Source organism: Balearica regulorum, chromosome 2, assembly GCF_011004875.1.
Source record: "Balearica regulorum gibbericeps isolate bBalReg1 chromosome 2, bBalReg1.pri, whole genome shotgun sequence".
NCBI lineage: Eukaryota > Metazoa > Chordata > Aves > Gruiformes > Gruidae > Balearica > Balearica regulorum.
In genome coordinates, this window is record NC_046185.1 from 83062819 (window position 1) to 83083203 (window position 20385).

At 40.0% G+C, this 20385-nt stretch overlaps 1 protein-coding gene across 1 annotated transcript in view; it reads right to left on the reverse strand.

The window, feature by feature from the left end:
* Positions 1-18479, reverse strand: part of MARCHF11 (membrane associated ring-CH-type finger 11) — a 31037-nt gene extending 12558 nt beyond the window's left edge. The window contains exons 1-2 of the mRNA XM_075747120.1: positions 17982-18479; positions 16600-16755 (exon numbers count right to left, since the gene is read on the reverse strand). Of these exons, the coding sequence (XP_075603235.1) occupies positions 16600-16755; positions 17982-18287 (462 nt within the window). The 5' untranslated portion in view covers positions 18288-18479. The remainder of the gene's footprint in view (positions 1-16599; positions 16756-17981) is intronic.
* Positions 18480-20385: the final 1906 nt, after the last annotated feature.

Genomic DNA, 20385 nt, shown 5'->3' on the forward strand with positions numbered 1-20385 from the left:
AAGGGCTCAGTCAAACAGAAATAGTTCATAATTTCATGTTTTTTGAGCTTCAGACTTCCAGAAGTGGAAAGAAACATATTGCTTTGATGGACTAATTGTTGGAGTTAATACAGTTATATGCATGTCCTTACTAACATAAAGATGGGTATAATATTCAAAGATCTGTCATCTCTGAGATAAATCGATATTAACTTGACTTTTTTTAATGGTGCCTTGTAAAAGCCCATTGATTATCGTCAAATACATGGCAGAAAAGTAATCTAAAAAGTATTGACTGAGACTGTGCTCGTACTTAGAATATATTACATGAAAAATGCAATGAAACTATAAGTTTTCCTACATCCTTAATAAAGAACATACGAAATTTCCTTATGGGTCCCCAAATGTGTACCTGCTTCAACTGTTCCAATTTGTAATCCACCAAAATTCCTTAAACCAAAGAGCTGTTTGAGGTTACCTCACTCTGTTCTCTCAGAAACACAGCTTATTATGGACACTGGTGACTGAAGCCTTTCATTCCCTCTAGTCATTCTGGAATGCAGATATTATATAAAAGTAACTAAAAATAGCTGGCTGTAACCTATTATAACATAACATGATTAACCTGAAGATGTGTCAATTATATGACTTCAAAAAGTTATTGTTAGATTGCTCTAATTGCTCTGATTGCTAGAATCAGACAGCTCTGACAAGAAAAAGTTCTTTCCTACTGTCACTCGCTATACATAATATGACTTGCAGTCTGTGTATGTATGAACAAAACTCTTACAAAAGCAAAAGAACACAATGATTTAGGTCCAACAAATAATTTTTAAAATGCCTGTGCCTTACTGTATCTTGTCAGTAGTCTAGATGATTAGATAATTTTCTAACATGTTTTGCAGTAAGCAGACATTGACTACATGATTTAATATGCAGTGATATTGTTAACTTATTGACCAGCCTGGATAGAAAATGCAAAGTTTTGAGTACACATACACACAAAAAAACCCCATTTGAAATGTCATTTTTAGCTATAGGCTTCTATTTTTATGTCTTTTTTTTAAAAAAAAAGCATCAATGCCACAAAAATTGCAGCTCACCATTAATGCTTACCTATTTTGATAAATTATTAACACATAGAGTGCCTGTAGCCATAATGCCCATTATCTTTTCATGTATCAGAGAGCATGTACATGACTGACTAGAACATCTACACCTACAGTCGATGCATCTCAGATTTCTGAGTGCCCAGAAGCCTGGACATCCTGCGCAATGTACAAAATCTTCACATGCTATTACATTCACCTTTCAAAATCTTATTATTTATTAAGCAGAATAGTTTAACATTTTATCTTATGATTTTTAAAATCATGTTAGAAACAAGATCTGAGACCACAAGCAGAGCTGTGATGAAAACGGTATTAGTCTCACATTATTTTTTCTCTAAGAAATTATTAGTAGTTATCTTTTGCTGCTGACCAAAAATAAAGGGAATGAAGCAAGACTGCAGCACTGTGTGACATTTTCACTCTCTTAGAGCCAGAAAGTGAGTATTTAGTTTTAAAGGTACATGGAGGTGAACTCCCTCTCCACTTTGAGGCATTCAGAGTTTCTGGAAATATCAACTCCTGATGATTAAAATAAGGCTATTAATCCTGTCTGTTAATCCTCCGTCTATTAAAATAAGGATTGTAATTTTATCCAGTCTCAAAAGAAAGGCTGGCTCTTTACTAATGAGCATACTTGAACCAAGAATTACTCCACAGTAACTAATATAATATTCTCAACACCTAAAAGCATACGGAACAAAAATATGAAACCTGCTAAATGTCCTATTTGTATCAAGTAGTGGTTTTTTCCCTAGTTCCTGATTTCTCCTTTTCATTAAGAATTGCCTGTCAATCTACCAGGACCAAATTCTGCCCAAAATATCTATCACAGAAAACTTAAAAGTCATGGTGTGTTGTACAGATGTATCTGTGAGAAATATGTAAGGTTAAAGTGAATTATCCTCAAGTCAGCTTTTAACTCATATGAGACCCTTAGCAATTAAGTTTAGCTTTGTGGCTTAGTTTGTCATTATTTTGAACATGCCATGGATGTGTATATTTGGTGAAAGCCAGTGAATGAAAATTACCACCTTATGTGAATAAATACTATTCCTACTGTAAAGTAGGAACTGTTCAATTTCTGTTGCAGCTTTATTGGAAATACTAAGTTTCATTGCAAACTAGCTGTACTCTTGATAGCATTATCTGAAAATGAAATGTGAATGAATGGAGGAAATGAAAGCCTGCCATGGTTGTTGCATTCTCTGCAACTTAAAGACTATCTGCAAAACGAAACTGAAAACTTAGGTCAAGCATAGACTGTCATGTTATGGGTCGGTCCACATTCCTGGAACAACATTGAGAAAAAAACATTTATTCTAATTACTCAGAAGAAGTAAAAGTCTCAGCAAGATTATAAAACAGCTGTGTGAAGGAGGTATCAACAATTTTCATGCCATCTAGTCACCCAGGAGGGTTAACCTATACAACTCTGTCCTTCCCTTTGGACACAGACAGTATCAAAAAGGGTTCTGCAGTTCCTTTTTCTTTCTCTCCTGGGAAAGGAACTGTTTGTAAATTCTAGCTAAAACTGTTGAATACTTGTAACTGAAAAAAATGCTTAGTGTGCTTAGCTCATTATGACATTAATGCATTCACCTAAGATGTGTAAAAAATTGCTCAGCATGGAGGGACAGAACAAGCTTCTTCCACAAAAATGCCCTGGCCACCAGTTAGTATATAGAGGGATCATCTGTTCTTGATTGTTTCTGTTGATGTCTTCTTGTCTATCTTATTGAAAGTATTCAGGTATTAATTCCAGTTCATTTTCTGAAACTCATATTTCATCTGCTAGCTGGAATTTCCGAAAGTGCTAGCTAGTCTTTCTGTCTTTTTGACTCTATGAATAACTAAATAATTTTTACAACCCATACAAGAGGAAACACAGAGAGTTCATCAGAGGATATTCTACACCCCAATGGTTGGAGCATTCCCTTGTAAGACACCTTGACTCAAACCCATTGTTCACCTGAGTTAATGCAAGGTTTTAAACTTCCACCTCTGACGATATTATTTTAATAACTGAGATCTGCATGGTCTTCAGGATATTCAGTAGTAGAACTCCTTCCAAGTAATTTATTGGAACACTTCCAGTTCCCATACAATACATAGATGTTCACTGAACCAAAGAGAAAGCAAATGAAATTGATTCCTCTATTCACGTCACCTCCACAGGGATGAGCAGGGAGATGATTTTAGTATGGTACAAAGCATGAGGAACTATTTCTGACACTGGCCTATTTCAGTAGGTTCTGGATGTGAAAAAGGCCTGTGGAAAGGCCTTTCCTGGAAAAGAACCATATAAATGATGTGAAGGTGGAAGAAATGCCATATAATTGGAATTTTAAAGTTCAAACTTCCCAGTTTACTGAAAGAAGATTGAAAGAGGACTCTTCTAAAGCATTTAAGTACTGTAAAAGGGGTAGAAAATGCTAAGCATTAATGTGTTTTTCCAATCCAGGCACAACACAAAATGATGGTTAGATGAAGGAGCCAAAGAATGTAGATGTACAAACAAATTCAATTGGATAAGCACAGTTAAGTTGTAAAGCATCAATTACCAACATTTTGTTTAAAGTACACAGATTTACCTCTTCCCACTATCTGCTTCCAGGTAGTCTATGAATCTAAAGACATGAAATCAAGTAGTGCATCACCATCTATTGTCACTGGATTCCCCTGCATCCTGAAGCAACATTATTCACAGCTGAGAATCAGGGACTTCACAATAGTTCTGGCACAAAACAACTCCTTACCCTTGGTTAGGCACAGGATCTAAAGAAGTGCCTTCAACTGTCCAGTCTTCTTCCTATTGCTATATGGCAATGTGTTTCAGCAGTGAAGGGTACTACCTCACCAGAAAACAACTAAGTACAAAAGGCATCTGGCCTTATTTGGCCCTGAACAAAAATTAATTCACAGAACGGGATCAGAATTTTCATGTGAAAATCTGAAAGATGCATAACATGAGGGAAGAGACAATCCTGATTTCATGTGCTTCTTTGTAAAATATAAAACAAAGGAAACTTCAGATTTTGAGGGCAGCAAAAAGACTAAACATCCTGATTTCAGAGGTAAGGATGTTGCCTTGTCTAATCACTAAGCAAAATTATGTGTATCATCTTGGGTGAAGGTTAAAAAGGCAGGATGACAAGAATACCAAGGTATTATCTACTAGCATGTAATCATGAAGACGACAATCCTGGGTTCTGGCTTGAACAAAATCTGGCAAAGCCCACTCTAAAAATCAGGTAGAATGTAATTTATTAGATTAGCAAATCAACTAGATTGATTCTGTAATCAATTAAATTAGCAATAAATCTTCACTTGATGACAATTCAATCATAATTATAAAATTATAGACTTTGCAAATGAATATAGTAAATAACATACTGCTTGAAAATTTGGCCTAATGGAAGAATTAACTTATTTATTGTAATTGTTTTATATATTACATATTATGTATAACAATTAAAACTTGATATAAAAAACTGCACAATATGTTTATAAGAATTAATGTGTTCACTTGTAATTAATAATTATTAATAATTTATTTAATTGAATTATTTTAATAATTAAGTTTTTAATTAAAAACCTAATTAGCAAAAAATTAAAAAGTCAATTGCCTTAGTTTTTTCAGGTACTGCTACATAATCACAACTACAAACTAGTAGGTACTGTTATCTGAATCAGTAATCAAATTTTTTCTAATAGTTTGGGGTAGCCATGGTTCTGATCACTTAGTTATTCATAAGACTCCACTTTTAAGATCTGAAAATGTATAATATGTAGTGCTTAATTACAGAAAGTGGTAATTTGGATACTAAGTATCATCAAATATGATAGCTCTAGCTGTAAAAAAAATAAAACATTTGCCTTTATAGTATACACTACACCAGAAACTCTGTATTCCTCTCTGACCACATCATGAATGTGTCTGAAATCCCTTGGAATAATTACATTAAATTGCACAACATAACTGATGCTTCTGAACACTGAAAATACCCAGCTTTCTGACTTGTTATACTGTGCATCAGCATCCATAGTACTGCAAGAAGCAATGGTTGTAACATCAAAAACTGTAATATCCGTTCATATCATTGTGTTTGAAAATCCCTAAACTATAAATTGTTCTTGGCTTAATGGTGCTTATAGGACTTACACATAGCCCATATACCATCTCTTGCAGCACAAATAGACATACAAATAAAAATACCCTCAGTTTCTCTCAAATATAAAAAGCACGTCAGAGAATGAAAGGTAAATACATGCTGTCCATATGGAAAAAAACACTTCTCAAAGAACCACTTACTCTTCTGCAAATTGTTGCTTTTCAAGTTTATGTCTATAAACACAGACACATTTTGTTGTCTCTAGACAATAGTCCCCTCTTTACATTCACTAATTATGTATGATGGAGGTACTGGTCTTCTTTTCAGACCAGCAGCTCTCAGATTGCTCTGTCCTACAGTCAGCACTATTTCTGGATTCCTTAACAATATTAACAATAACACTTGAGCTCTGATGAAACTAGTTTAGGGCACTCTTGGAAAAACACCCTAGTGGTTCCATAAGATATAAGTCCTGAAACAACTTGTTACCCACTTGGAAAATTTTTTGCACATAGACTGCTGCTCTTTTTGACCTCTCTGGAATGGATAGAAACAGGCAAGCAGATCTTCGAATGGCCCTGGTTCTGCCAGTGTAAGACGACAAAAATTCCTTGGTATCCAAAGCCTGTGAGCAACTCATCCTTACAAGGATGATGCCTAATGAAGACAGTAGAGAAGGTTTCTCCATCTTAGATGGAATTCTCAGTCACTCACTAGACTCTGAGAAACATCAAGACTGTAAGCTGAGAAAACGCAGAGCATCTAAGAGTGGTGACTGCAGAGAGAGCTAATGGAACGTGTCTCAGCACTGTGTAATAGCAAGTATAAGATCTCATGGCTCACAGCATGCAAAGAGATAACTGGCTCAGACATCTGGTAAGGGGAAAACCTAATACTCTTCTTCAGGTAGGTTTGCCCAGTCAGACCTGGCTGACTGTTAGTAACTTCTCCAGCATCCAACTCTGAAGTAGAGAATATCATCTATGGATCAATATCCTAAAAAACTAAATGGAAAAAAAAAAATCAGGAAAACGGCCAGCATTCAGCAACTGACACCAGACAGCTTTTGCTATGCTGTAGTGAAGAGGGCCATTTCTGCCCTGTTTGCCTTAACTTGTAAAGGATTCTAAGGGAGAAGAGAGATCGAAGGAAGGAATGTATCCTCTCTCCACTCAGGGAGCTGGGAATGAGTGGGCAGCCTCAGTGCTGAAGGAGAAAGGTTGGTATTTTTTTTGTGACTATGAAAACAAGCCTCGGCAACTTTCCAGTAGAACAGCTTTTAGAATGTCATTTTTGAATGCCTGCTCGTGGTCCATCAAAGTGAAGCAGCTAAGGCTCTCAGCCAACACATTAACTGAATCCAGTGGTGGAATTCTCCAGCAGGCAGCTAAGCAGTTGCTACTTTGGACCCACAACACCCTGCAGCAATGCTGAACACCACAGACTGGCTGAGCAGTAGGATCGCGGCTTTCCAGCACATACAGAAATTTTCAGAAAGTGTTTTGCTTTATTAATGAAAATAAACACGAGGCATGCAAATTAGTCACCCCTTTGGAGCAATGCAAATTTCCACATGAATTTGAGTTTGCGAATAAATAGTCAGCATAGTGACTGAGGGAGGTAGAGAAATAGCCACAAATTTAATGTCGTAACCAAGGGTCACGTGCTTAGGTATTCATACGCCAGAGGCAACAATGGTTCAGTACTCAGATAACCTGGCCAATTCATCAGCAAAGTTAGGGAAAGATTTTTAAAAAAGGAGAGAGTGACACTGGGACAAAGACATGGCTTCTTATTCACACTTCAGCTATGCTAATTCAGGGTCAGAGGACATGGCACTGAGGAAATGCTAAGTGATTTTTAAGTAAACAGACTTAAAGCCTGTACCTTTGACCCCAAACAAGAAAGGAACCTTCTGGAGGTTATCATGAGGACCCAACGCATGAAAGTTCTACAAAGAAGACAAAGATTCACTTGTGTCACATGGTAAACACCAAGACATCTGAGAGTAACTTTGAACTACCGAAACTACCTTCTCTTCTGAAATAGTCTAGGACAGAAGACTGAAGTCCTTAGATCTTGTAGGTCCTAATGCTGTGGCTAGGTTCATAGCAATTATATCAGCAAGATCTACAAAAGCATGAGGGAAAGGCCAGAGGAAAGACAAGTTTCTAAAATCCCCACAGCCATAAACTCTTCCCAGTGAATGCACAGCAGATTTTCCACAAATTTCTAAACACATTCAAGTATGTGGTATCCATATGTCCTGCTTTCAGCTGAGATGATAGAATTAATTTTCTTCCTAGTAGCTGGAACAGTGCTGTGTTTTGGATATAGTATGAGAATAATGTTGATAACACACTGATGTTTTCAGTTGTTGCTGGGTAGTTGTAGTGCGTGCACTAAGTCAAGGACTGTTCAGCTTCCCCCGCCCTGCCAGGTGCACAAGAAGCTGGGAGAGCACAGCCAGGACAGCTGGCCCAGGCTGGCCACAGGGATAGTCCCTGCCACAGAACGTCATGCTCTGTATATATGTAAGTGGGGAAGCTAGCCGAGAGGCAGATTCGCTGCTCGGAAACAGACTGGGCATTGGATTGTTTTGTTTTATTTTTGCATGTGGTGAACAATTGCATTTGTGCATCACTTGTATTATTGTCATTATTATTATTGTTATTACTATTATTATTCTCTTCCTTTGTTATTCTATTAAACTGTCTTTAAACCCACAAGGTTTTTTCCATTCTCCTCCCCATCCCGTTGGCAGGGGGAAGGGGAGTGAGCGGCTGTGTGGTGCTCCATTACTGGCTAGGGTTAAACCATGACACCATATCAACTCTCAGCGGAGAAACTCTGAAGTAGACACATTTCCCTACAATAACCAGCAATTTCCCATATTTTCCAGGTCTTTTACCCAAGGCTATAGGAAGGAAAGGACAGGCTAAAGTGGAGGATTTTGAAATCCCCAAGATGCATTTGATGGTCCCTCTCCTTATCCTGAGTAGTAGATAACATGAAGATCTTCCCCTTAACTTTGACAGATATTAGAAGACATAAGTAATTAATCAAATTACTATTTGTTGCAAGCATCCATAAAGCAATCAGATGATATGCGACAGTCTGTAAATGCTGCTTGAAGAGGAAGTGACCCTCTTTATTAAGTCTCAGGAGCATTTTAAGTCATCGTTGTACATATAAATACAGGTAAAGTGTCCTTTTTGGAAGGTGACATTGAATGATTGGAGCTTCTGATATTTCTTGTGGTCACTAAAGAAGGACGTTATGTGGAGGACAGTGTTGCAAGTGCAGGAAAATGCTGCACTATATCCTATTCGTGCTATTCTGATGTGAATCAGTGAGCTCATATCAGCTGTTATGCCAATTCCTTCAAGTAAAATATGTCAGATTGCTTTCCTCTTATGAAATAGCAGCCCTGAAACTGAGATGCAGAATTTAGTCATCCAAGGAAGAACACAATGTGCTGGGAGTAATCACAAGTTATAGCAGATTGTAAATTGCAGATTGCTCAAATAATAGCCATGAGAGGTACAAAAAGCATTCCATTAAGAAGTAGACTCTGTGTGTCTGTTCTTGTCCGGTGAGCAGAAGAAGCTTCCTTAGCACAAAAGAAGAGAAGGCATGCGGAAGTTTACTCTCGTTTTCTGCAGTGTTTCCTGGATGCCAATTTTATGGAATTTGCCTTTTCCAAGATCCTTGTAGTGCTTAGAATAATCTTCTTCCAGTGTCAGCAGAGTACCTAAATAAACATGAAACTAGCAAGTATTTCATCTTGATGGTAAGGTTCATGACTTTCTGAAACTACTGAGGAAATTTTTTTTTAAATTTTATCTGTTGTTTGGGCACAAAAGACCAGAAAGAATGAGCCTTAGCTCAGGAAATGGCCTTCTTCCAGTAATAGTTTGCGTGGGTATCAATATGGTGCATTCCTGTACTGGGAATATGCTTGTCACAAGTATGGCAAAGTTTAATACTGCTGCAGAGGGAAGACTCTGCCAGAAAAATATGCAAAAATATGTGTGTGTGTGTGTGTGGGGGGGGGCGGAATAAAAGGAAAAGAAACAGCATGTGGCTAAAACTGGAATACTCATTCTCTATTGGCTTCACTGAAATGTAAACAAAAATAACAGGAAAAGAAATGCAGAAATAAAGAAAATAAAAAAGAAAGATGGAATAAATTAAAATAAAACCCAAAGAACCCTATGGGAAAAAAGTCATGCAGGCAATAAAAGAGTAATGTATGAGGGGCACACACCTGTGTACCTTTAATGCTATTGTTTGTTAAAATAAACTCTATTTATTCTATGTAGGTGCCTGTTTACCTCAGTATACACTTTAGAAGTCCAGCAGAACTGCCTAAGTGAACACAAGAGAACTAGTTTAAAATCACTATCCATATGTTAGTACAAAATTGTTCTCTATGCTATAATCACCATTCTTTGCCTAATCTATTTTTCACTGATAATCCCCTGTCTTAAATAGACAGATGTGAGCACCAGAGTGGCTTGTCTAGCTCCCTGCATGCTGTAGCCGATGCTCTGACAAGAATAACAGATTTCCTGAGTTCTATCAGTTGAGATGCCAACTATGACCAAATGTTCCATCTAGCAAAGCATGAACACGCAGAGAATTGGGAAAGCAGATCTCAGGTGTTTGCTGGTGGCACTCCAACCGTTGTGGCAAAATCCCAGATATTAACTACACCTTCTAGATCATCACTTCAAACTTCATCCATTCCAAACAGCGAGAAAGCATAATTTTTGCCATAAAATGTTAAAATTCTCACTCGACTAGGAACATCCAAGTTTCTGAACTGAATTATAGGTTTGAAACATTTGGTTTCCAATTTTTGGCAGTTCTGACCTAAATCTCCCCCTCCCTTCCTCACTGTCAATTCTTTCATAGGACTCTCTCAAACAAAATCACTCTCCTTGCCCTCTTTCAAGCTTCTATCTTCTGTGCACTCTTTCTACTCGATCCTTCCAGTTTCAAATCTTAACTGTCTTTATAATCTCCTATGTTCCTTCCTGATGGCTTCAGCTCCTACTTGACTATTGCTCTGACCTCTTAGATGAATATCATCTCTCCTCATTAGACTGACAAATATGGTTCAGTGTTCGTAGTCAACAAAACAGCTATTCATTGCTTTGATTAGCTTTTCACCTAGGTCTATACCTGTTCCTTTGTTATTAGTTCTCTTTATCCCTACCCAACTACCACTGTGATATCACTGCAATAGAATCGGTTCATCTGTTCAGATAATTGGTACTGATGATGATTCTATCCCCTGTGGCCTCTTACCTGTCATTAATTACCAATTCTCTCCACCCTTCTAAAGCTTCTACAGTTTTGTTCCTCCTTTCCACTGTAATGTCCCTCTTGCACTCCTTCAGCTCTGTATGCTAACAGCCACGTATTTTGCTCTTAGGATGCTAGAAGTGCACCAGTAGCCTGCTCACTTGCTCCGTGACAAATTTTTCTCTTAGTGATGGCTAACAAAATGTATTTCTGAAGTTTAACTGACTTCTGCTTCCACATCTTTTTGCTGCCTTTATTTTCCAGCTCTCTACTTTTGTCTGAGTTTCTCTGTGCATTAATTACAAGTAAACAAAGAAAAGATAATACAACATAAAATTCATTATCCCCTTAGTGTTTTCTCTCTGTTAGCTTCTATTTCTGAAATTCTGTCCTTTCCATCAGTGGTGAAATTTTTACTGTCCTTTTTTCTTCTATAATCTCTCTACTTTGCACCAGTGACATCATTTTGTCCTTCCTCCTGATCCACTCACTTACCCCAACTCTCTTTTTTCAGTCTCTCATTCACCTTCAGATCTTTCCCAGAAAGTACACAGGAAATGTATTTTGCCTTTCCCACTGCAGAAAAAAGCCACAACTTGGACACCACTGGCCCCTCCAACAGCCCTGCTACCCTTCTGTTTCTAAACTCATTAAGCATGCTACTTAGAACTGATCATAATCACTAGCTTCCACTCAGTGCATGTCAATGAAATGGCTCAGAGTGTGTGAATCAAAACGTCTATCTATCTACTCTAGTAATTTCTCCCCAGAAGTGGCCAAAAATAGACAATTAGGAAAAGAAATAGTGTGACAAGTACAACTACTGTATCTATGCTGATGACTGACAGATTTACTTTTCTGTTTCAGACTTCTCTCTTCTGTCAAAACTAAAATATTAATCTGTTTCTACCACCTTTTGTACAGCTCTTACTATATTTAAGTTCATTAAAATCTCAAAGATTTTTATGCCCCTTGCCTTCCTCAAGCAATATGGACTCATCCTCCAATCCATCAATCTGTTCTGTAACCCAGAATTATCTTAAATATCTATTTGAATCTTCCTTCACAATATTTCTAAAACTTGCAGGTGTTTTCTATCTAACCTATCTAAGACTATTCACATATAAAAATTTAATCTCTCATCATCACTTCCATTTTACGTGTTAATTACTGTAACACAGCTTTTGAGTTCATGATAAATGTAATTTTCTCAGTGACCACAAGACTGTCAAACACAATTTTTTTTAGTCTACTACTTTGACCATGTTACTGCCCTTCTTTCTCTACTATGCTGGTTCCTCTCTTCCCCATCACATCAAATAAAAAAGACCTGACTTGATTTTTAAAGTCCTTCCAGGCTTTTACTGACATATTAATTACCTTCTAATGACTACTCAGACATTGAATCTCATCTCTGTTTGGTTCATGACATCTGTCTCAGCCAAGCATTTCACTTTCTCGCAGCCCTTCCATACTGCCTTCACATTCAAAAGTGCCTGCAAAGCTTCATGATTTTCTTTTCAAGATATACATCTTAAAACTCATCCTATTTCAGATGCCAAAAACTCAATGATAGTTAAAAATGGTTAGTGTACAGAGACCACTGGTTTTATATACCCCCCATAGACTTGTCCCTTATCTCCTTTTCTGTTACAACTTCTTTGTAAATTGTCCAAGATTGGGACAAACCTTTTGATTCTTTGTGTGTGTTAACATAGCGAATAGCACAATGTATCCTCTTGGATCTTCATTACAGGCAGTGTAACAGCAGCAACATTACCAGACTGTCGATAGTACAAAGTGTAGTCTAAAAATCACAACTGGAGATTTGAGCCTTCTCCCTTCCTCTTCTTAGTTACGCCTACAAAAAGTAAATGCTTTCATCCAGCTGAGCGTAGTCGTTAGCAGTAATTTTTACTATTCATTTAGTACACATTTTTTCTGGACACTGGCCTCCATACTGAACCATCTGAAGAACTTGACTTTTGCACTTTATAATATAACATGCATATGCATACATGCAGTCTGCCACAAAGTCCTGCTCATGCTTATCTAATCGATGCCAGTGAGATTACTCAAATGAGTGAGTACTACTCACATTAACAAGACTTGAAAAAATGAACCTGTAATACATGAAAACTGTTGAGCATTGTAATTTTTATGCTGAATATCTCAAATGGTAATAATCACAATTTGGGCCACTGAAATCCATTGAACTCATGAGTCACATTCCACTTCCAGTAACTACATACTTGCTTAAATAATACTTAATAATAATACACAGTTATAATAATAGTACTGTATTAAGAAATCAGACCTAACAATTAAGAACTTACTTTTTTAAATAACTGCTTTGTGATTGTCCTGATGTCAGAAGAGGTGTTGAATTGCCATGCAATTAGCTTTCAAATTAGCACACCAGTCTACTGTATTACTTTTGGAATAGGTCCAGTTCATGTAAAGTACCAGAATATAACATTTTAATGAGCAGAAGCACAGGGTATATTAAATATCTAACTTAATACTATTTTGTGACGGACTACAGTAACAGTCTAGAAAAGACTATTCTCTAAATATATTTATTGCTCATTTTTGTAGAAATTATGAGGTTTAGCACTGAAGTATATTTTCTCAGCCTTTGCCTGACTATATTCCATTTTTAAACATTATTTCTGAATCTTATAAGAGAATTGACATTCTTCAATATACATTCATGTTTAACTGCAAGTCTAGGGAACTAATTTGCTAACAGCTTAATAATTAAATAGGAAGGAAATTTGGACAAATTATAAATCTTAAAAAACCAATATAAAAAATACTTCTGCTTGTGCTTTATTTCTCTTTGTTAATCTAGAATGTATTTCTAAGTTGGTTTCATTTCCAAGTCAGACATTTAAAGTTTCTCTCTCCTTTTTAAGTTGTTTCAAAAACCTTCAAAAAAACTCCCTGCCCAAACCAATATTTGTTCCATCTCACCTCATTATAGTTTGGGGTTTTTTCTAGTTATTAACATAACTTTGCCTATTATTGGATCAAACTCCATCCTGCCATAAGGACCAAGTCCAGCAACATGAACATGTGTTTTCATTAATGGACTAGTGCAAGGTTAAATGTCTTTCTGATATGACCCTGAAAAGAATACTGAAAAAAATCCAAATTTGCATTTCTCTGTGAAACGTTGCATCAAACATCATCAATTTGTTTGTGTGCTCATCTTCCACTGTTAGCCCATTGGTTAATTGGTTATATTTTTTTTTATGTTTTACGATCTATTCTTATATTAAAAGTCTATATGTTTCCAGAACTGGGTTCTCAAAAATGAATTAAGTAGTAGTTGCTGAAATATACAAAGTGACACTGGAAAAATTTCTATTGGAATAGTCACTTACCATAGTAAATTTTGTTCCTTGAATGTACTGCCTCCAAAGAGGCCCCCCCTTTGGGATTACTTTCCCTGCCATGAAGCAACAGAAACCATAGAAAATGTTAGATATTAAATGGAATATTCACATCTATTCCAATGTTCTGGAAGAAAACAGAAAAATCTCCTACTTCCTCACTCCCTAGGCATTGTTACATTCCATAAATACCTGAGGTAAAAGTAAATCTGAGGAGCTGGTGTAAATCTGCATAGAGAAATCACTTGAGAAACAGTTATTTTGGTAAATAGCATCCTTTTTCTCTCTTATCTGCCTACACAGATCTAATATGTAAATGACTGGTAGAGACCATTCTGAGAACATGGGCTGAGGCAGACTACTAGTTGTCGAGAGAGTAAACTACTGCTGTCCAAATACTGTATCTAATGTAAAGCAAGAACTCTTACTTGCTTGGGAACCTTTAAGTACCTTAGTTACCTCAGTGAAGACGCTGTAAACGACTTCTATATTGAAACAATCTAAATCTTAGCTTTTTACCAAACCTGACTTGAAAGTTACCTGAAAAAAGGCATTCATGTAGTCAAGCAAATAATTCAGAATCTGTCCAAAAGCTTAAATGAAGACAGCTGTTAAAAATGGCCAATACTATTATAATCAAGAATGTGGAAGAGGAGTGAGGCCATTTTAAGACTGATCACCCTTACAAAAATACATACAACTGCAGTTTTGAGAGTTCCTTTTATATTCTGTAACTACAAGAGGAATATTCAGTGTAGGAGAATGACAAAGGTACCACCGAGTCCCTCCAAAGAGATGTGTGACCTTTTGGGTGTAAGGAGTGTATGTCTGTCTATGTATGTCTAAGTTATTATTTGAGTATGCAACTCCATGAAATCTTTGGTCAAGAATAAAAAGGTCAGACTTAAATATTTTGCATAAAAAATGAAAGACAGGGTTAAGAATAAATCAAGTATTTTTTAAGCTATTGAAGGAGAAACATGAATCTAGTTCTGCCCCTCCACTCAAAAATGTGCCATAACTCATGAAGAGAATGGCATTTAACTTATGGCTCTTCGGTTTCTTTCTACTTGACTTGTAGCTTGGCCAAACATTGTTTTCGACTGTGCCACCTACTGACACCTTCCTTCTTTGCTTCTGTTTTCCACAGAAATTGAACAGCTGTTCTTCAAACTGGGGCTTGATTCTGTGTCCACAGATAGGTGTCTAATGGTATTTCAGATGTCCTTTAATATCCTGCTTGGCCTCCAGCTGCAGTTCCAAAGTCTCTCGTATGTTGTGTCTCATCTGCTATCTTGTGTAGATATTTTGGCTACCTTGGGACATCTCATATAGTGCTAGATCCCTCTCTGCAGGCAACTGTGTCATGTCCATGCTGTCAAACAACTATTTTCAGAGACCATCATTGCAAACTGATGATATAACCTTTGCTAGGAAAAGGATGAGATTGCTGTGGATATACAGGAAATAAAAGATTTGTTAAAAAAAGTCAAAAGGATCAAACAGAATCCCATGCCAAACCACCAGGTAAAGTCAGTGTAGCAGCAGAATCTACCATCTTCATTTTCTGGAGCATTTTACAAATACATGACTTTTTTACATCATAAAGGTTCTATGAAGGAAAGCTTATAAAAAAGTGTCCTTTGTGGATTCATAAAGAAAAAACTTGACGTCACAACTGGCTCTGAAAGTACTTGCACCTAATCTGAACAACTGTAAGCAAATACTCCAGATATCCTACATCCAAGGAAAGCTTATCATGCTCACACAAGTGCCATTACCATCCAAGCATGTCTTTTCTATAAAAGTCTAATCAAACTCAGGCACAGAAAAATGACCCAAGTACTCTGGCCTTTGAGAGCTCCATCATCTCTGAGCTCACAGGATCAAAACTTTAAAAAAAGATACCATTATCTTACTAAATGCATTCCTCAGATGTATGAAACACAATTTCTAGGATGGAATTTTAAGCCTCTAAAGAATTCTGATATGCAAAGCGGTATTAAGGCTTCCCTAACAGATCTGCTAAAGCTTTGAGTTTCTCCTCCCCTCTCCCTGAACATGTTACCACTGTAATATTCTAACTTCCAGCTGCATGTTTTGATGCTGTTAAGAGGGAGCTGTGAAAAATATTACCGCACATTTCAGCTTCTGAAACAGCTATTGGTGGACAAAACTTAGAGAGCGTTCTGCTACTCTGGATTGTGCCAAGACTAAGAAATCACCTCCTTTTACTTTTTTACAGTAGGTGAATACACAGGCAACAGGAGTTTTCTTTGCCTCTCTTCTCTGGACCCCAGGCTTGAAGAATCAATGAAATCAACCTTTGACTGAGTCATTAACAAACTATAAAGACATGTTTAAAGTTTAGGAAGTGAATCAGGGAGATCCAAGTTCTGTCATATCACAGTATGACTTATCTAATTACAGAATTTAACAATCTCTGCAGACCATTTCTATGGCAAGCCAAAAGCTAGAACAACACAACAGAATCAAATAAATGCACATTTTAATATGTAACTGGTCTTAAAAACTAACTTCAAGTGGGTGCAAGTGCTAACTGGTAAAGCATATAGGCTCTTCCACTGTATTTTCTGAAAACCTTGAAATAAACGTAAGTACCATTTTGTTTTTAAAAATGACTGGAAAGATATTTATTTTTAAACAAACAAACAAACAAATTACCTGGCAAGGCTTCTTCATTTTAATTGCTATAACATTGTATCTGTAACAGCAGAGTTCACAGGTCCATGACCCTCTTTCACTTATCCACTTTAAAAGGCAAAGCTGATGTGTGTATCGTACTGACCCATCACAGCGGCAAGGATTTAACAATTCACCCTGAAAAAGCAACACAGAAACATTAATTTTTAAGGAATCTTTTATGTACATGTATACTCAATATCAAAATATTTACTGGTCTGTAACAATGAACTGGTCTCAATTTCAATACATGAAAAAGCATGTATTTTTGGCTATAAAAATACTCAAAAATTAAACTGTCTTAAAACCATCTAGCTGCTTTTAATGAGACAAAGCCAGATAACTGTCCGCGCATGTATATGTACATATGTGAAACTGGTTAAAGATTACCGTGCATCAAACAACAGTAGCATTAGCCCTTTCAAATACCTCAAATGGTACTGAAAGTGGTTAGATGCATTTCTCCAACAGTTATTTGCAGTCATCACTAGGAAAGAAACGGGTGATGTAACAGAGAACCGTGCTCTTGGAGCAGGGTTCTGAGCTGGTCAGCTAGCCAGCTGTCAGGCAGGACCTCAAATAATGTAACTAAAAACTTCCCCTGGTAGTTCACATATTTCTGTATTATATAAACCAGCTACTCTCTTCTTTCCTTGAAAACATTTTTTTAGCCAAACTACAAGACGAGCTGTAAAATGCAAGTTATGGATCCATTGCTGACACTGTGCCCAGTAATGTAATGACAGAGATCCTTGAAGGTCTTCTCAACATTACCCGTAAGCTAACACTCTCATTTTAAAGTCTAATAGAAACCTGAGAAATTCATATTGTTTAAAGTCCCTGAAGAGCCAGCAAGTGTGATTGTAAGATGTACAGTGTGCAAGCCAGCCATAGCAAATCTCTGATTTTTCCTCGAGCTCTGCGCCGGCTCAGAATTGCCCCAAGCTTTTGTCACAACCACCTCGTACAGCTGCTGAGGCTCGCTGCACCCATTTCTCCGCCGACACCGAGGAGGGCTACACCTGCCACGGCGCCGGCCGCCGCTCAGCAGGCAGGTCCGCGAAGGGACGCCGGGCATCCCCCGGTGCAGGCGGCAGCACTCGGCCGCTTCTCCGGCCCGCTGCCGGGCAGAGGGGGCAGAAGAGGCGGAAGCCGCGCAAGCCGTGCCGAGCCCTGTCCCTGGTGCTGATCGGTCCCCGCCGCCGGCCCACCCGCACCCAGCCGCGTCCCCCCGGGCCTCCGTCGCTTCCGCGGGGTGGTGGTGGGGGTGTGTGTGTGGGGGGGGGGGGTGTGGGGTGTGTGTGAAGGGTCGGTCCGTCCGCGCTGAGCGCAGGGGAGTCGCCCGCCCGCCCCGCTCTCCTCACCTGCTCGGGGCCCTGGAAGCAGATCTTGCAGATGGGGCCGGCCCCACCGGGGTGGCTGCCGCTGCCGCTCTCGCTGCTGCACACCGAGCGGGTCTCGGGTTTGTCGCCGGCGACGGCCCCCGCCTCGGCGCCGCCGCTCTCCGAGCCGCCCCTCCGGCCCTCTCCGGCGCTGGGGCCGCCGCTCTCTCCCTCCTCTGGGGTGTCCCCGCTCTCCTCCTCCGCTCCGGTCGGCACCTCCAGCGGGGCGGCGAGGTCTCGCTGCGGCTCCCCGGGAGGGAGGACGACGCTCCCCCCGGCGCAGCTCATGCCCGCGCCGGCCCGGGGCCCCCGCTCACCCGGGGCGGAGACGGCCCAAAGGGAGAAAGCGGCGAGGGCGCCCTTCTCGCCGCTGGCGGCCGGGAAGGTGACCCGGCGTGGCCGCCTCCTTCCACCGCGCTCCGTCAGCCGAGGCCGGAGCCGCCCCGGCGGCGTGTGTGCGTGTAAGTGAGCGTCAGTGTGTGTGGGTGAGCGCGTGTGGGGCTGCGTGTGCGTGGGTCTGGAGGCGGCGGGGCGGAGCGGGGCGGGGGGGGGGAGGGAGGGGCAGGTCCGGCACGCGCCGGGCCCGGTCTAGCCGCCAACAGCCGCCCCTGAACGCCCGGGAGAGCGCGAGCAAGGGACCGTTACTCGGCGCGAGCCGCGGCGGGTGGAGGGAGGGGGGGGGGGGCGGGGGCCGCGCGAGTCAGTCACCGCAACCGCCGCGGGCCCGCAGCCGCCGAGGCGCCTTCCGCGCCTTCCCCGCCTCCCCCGCACCGGCGCGGCCAGCCCCGCCACCCTCGCCAGCACCCCGGCGCCTGCCCGGCCGGGAGAAAACTCTTCCCTTCCCCCGGACGCCAGAGTCGCACCTGCCCTCCCGCCGCTCCCTGCGTCCCTCCCCTCAGCACCGGCTACCCCCACACCTCAGCGGCTGCGTCCCCCGGCCCGTCGCCGCCACCGCGGCAACCCCACCGCCCCCAAGGGGACGGCTTAGCGTTGCACAGCGTCCTTCCTTCCCTTCATTGGAGCGTCGCCATCGTTCTCTCCCCTCCTTGGCCTTGGGTCTGGCCCCAGCCATGAATTGGCGCAGGTTGTTTCCCTCTCCTCGCCCGTGCACAACCCCTGATCCCGCTGCCGGTCCCGGCACCCCAGCGCTCACAGGGCTCCTCAGCACTGGCACTCGATTGTGGGACCAGACTCTTTAGGGAATGCTTATGGATTTTTTACTTTATTGGGTTTTTCGTTGCAAAATTTGCACTTGTAAAAGCTCAACAGAACAAATATTCAACAGTTGCTCTATGGGTGTGAAACTAGTCCTCCTAGTCTTTTGTGGCTGGCTTTTTTTTTTCCAAATTCATTACATCACCTCATTTTCAAAATTAAATCTGCTGAAAGCATCATGATCAAATGCATTCTAAAAAAAACCCTCCAGAGTGGTTAGAAATTCTTTAAAGTTTGGCTGAGGCTGCTAAAGGAAAGTATGTGTGAATTTAAGCATCAAGCATAGCACCAGTGCACATTTCATCTCGTGAAAATGACAGCAACTGTCTGCACCGGGAAAGAGAAAAAAACACCTCAAAAACAATTGTGAAGCCATATGCTCTTCCATAGCCACATTTTGATTCAAAGTGTGATGAAATCACCCATCTTCTTCATTGGCTGCTTCATACAGAGTGTCAAGATGAGGATGTACCTAGATGAGCTCAGCCGCTGCCTTCAGCAGACGTGTTTTGATGGCAGTGGCTTTCTTGGCAGGGTGATTTTATTAGAAGACCAAAGAGGTCAGTACACAGAACCAAACCAGGACTCCTCAGCCCCTGGTCACGCGGCTGTCAAGCTCTCTCTATATTAATCAAATAGACTATTCTAAGGAAAGAAGGGGCAATCACAAACAATGAAAAAACAGGAGATGTCAGAACAAAGAGATGAGCCCAAAATACTGAGTAGAAGAGAACTAAAGCAGAACCAGAAGAAAAAAGACAGTGGAACTAAAGTAGTGAAGTGAGAAATGAATGCTAAAAATTTACTCATCTGCATCACAGGAATACAGCATGGCCTTGCCATTTGCTGTATGTGGGGGTTTATACCATTTTTCTTTCTCGTCCTTTTGTTTGTCAGCAAAAATTCAATAACTAACACAGCTTTTGGAAAGGATATAAAGAGAAGATAAAAATGTCAACACAGAAATGGAATGACTCCTTAATGTCAGGAGAAAAAAGAAAGATGTCACTACAGAAAATAATAGAGTATGTTAAGAAGGTCAATCTTTTCTACTTAATCTTGCCCAGAATAAATGTGTAACATGACTCTTAAAAGGGAACACATCTAATGTGAATTATAAGAATGTTTCTTTCACACGTATGTAATTAATTTGGAGAGCTGATTGCGAGTG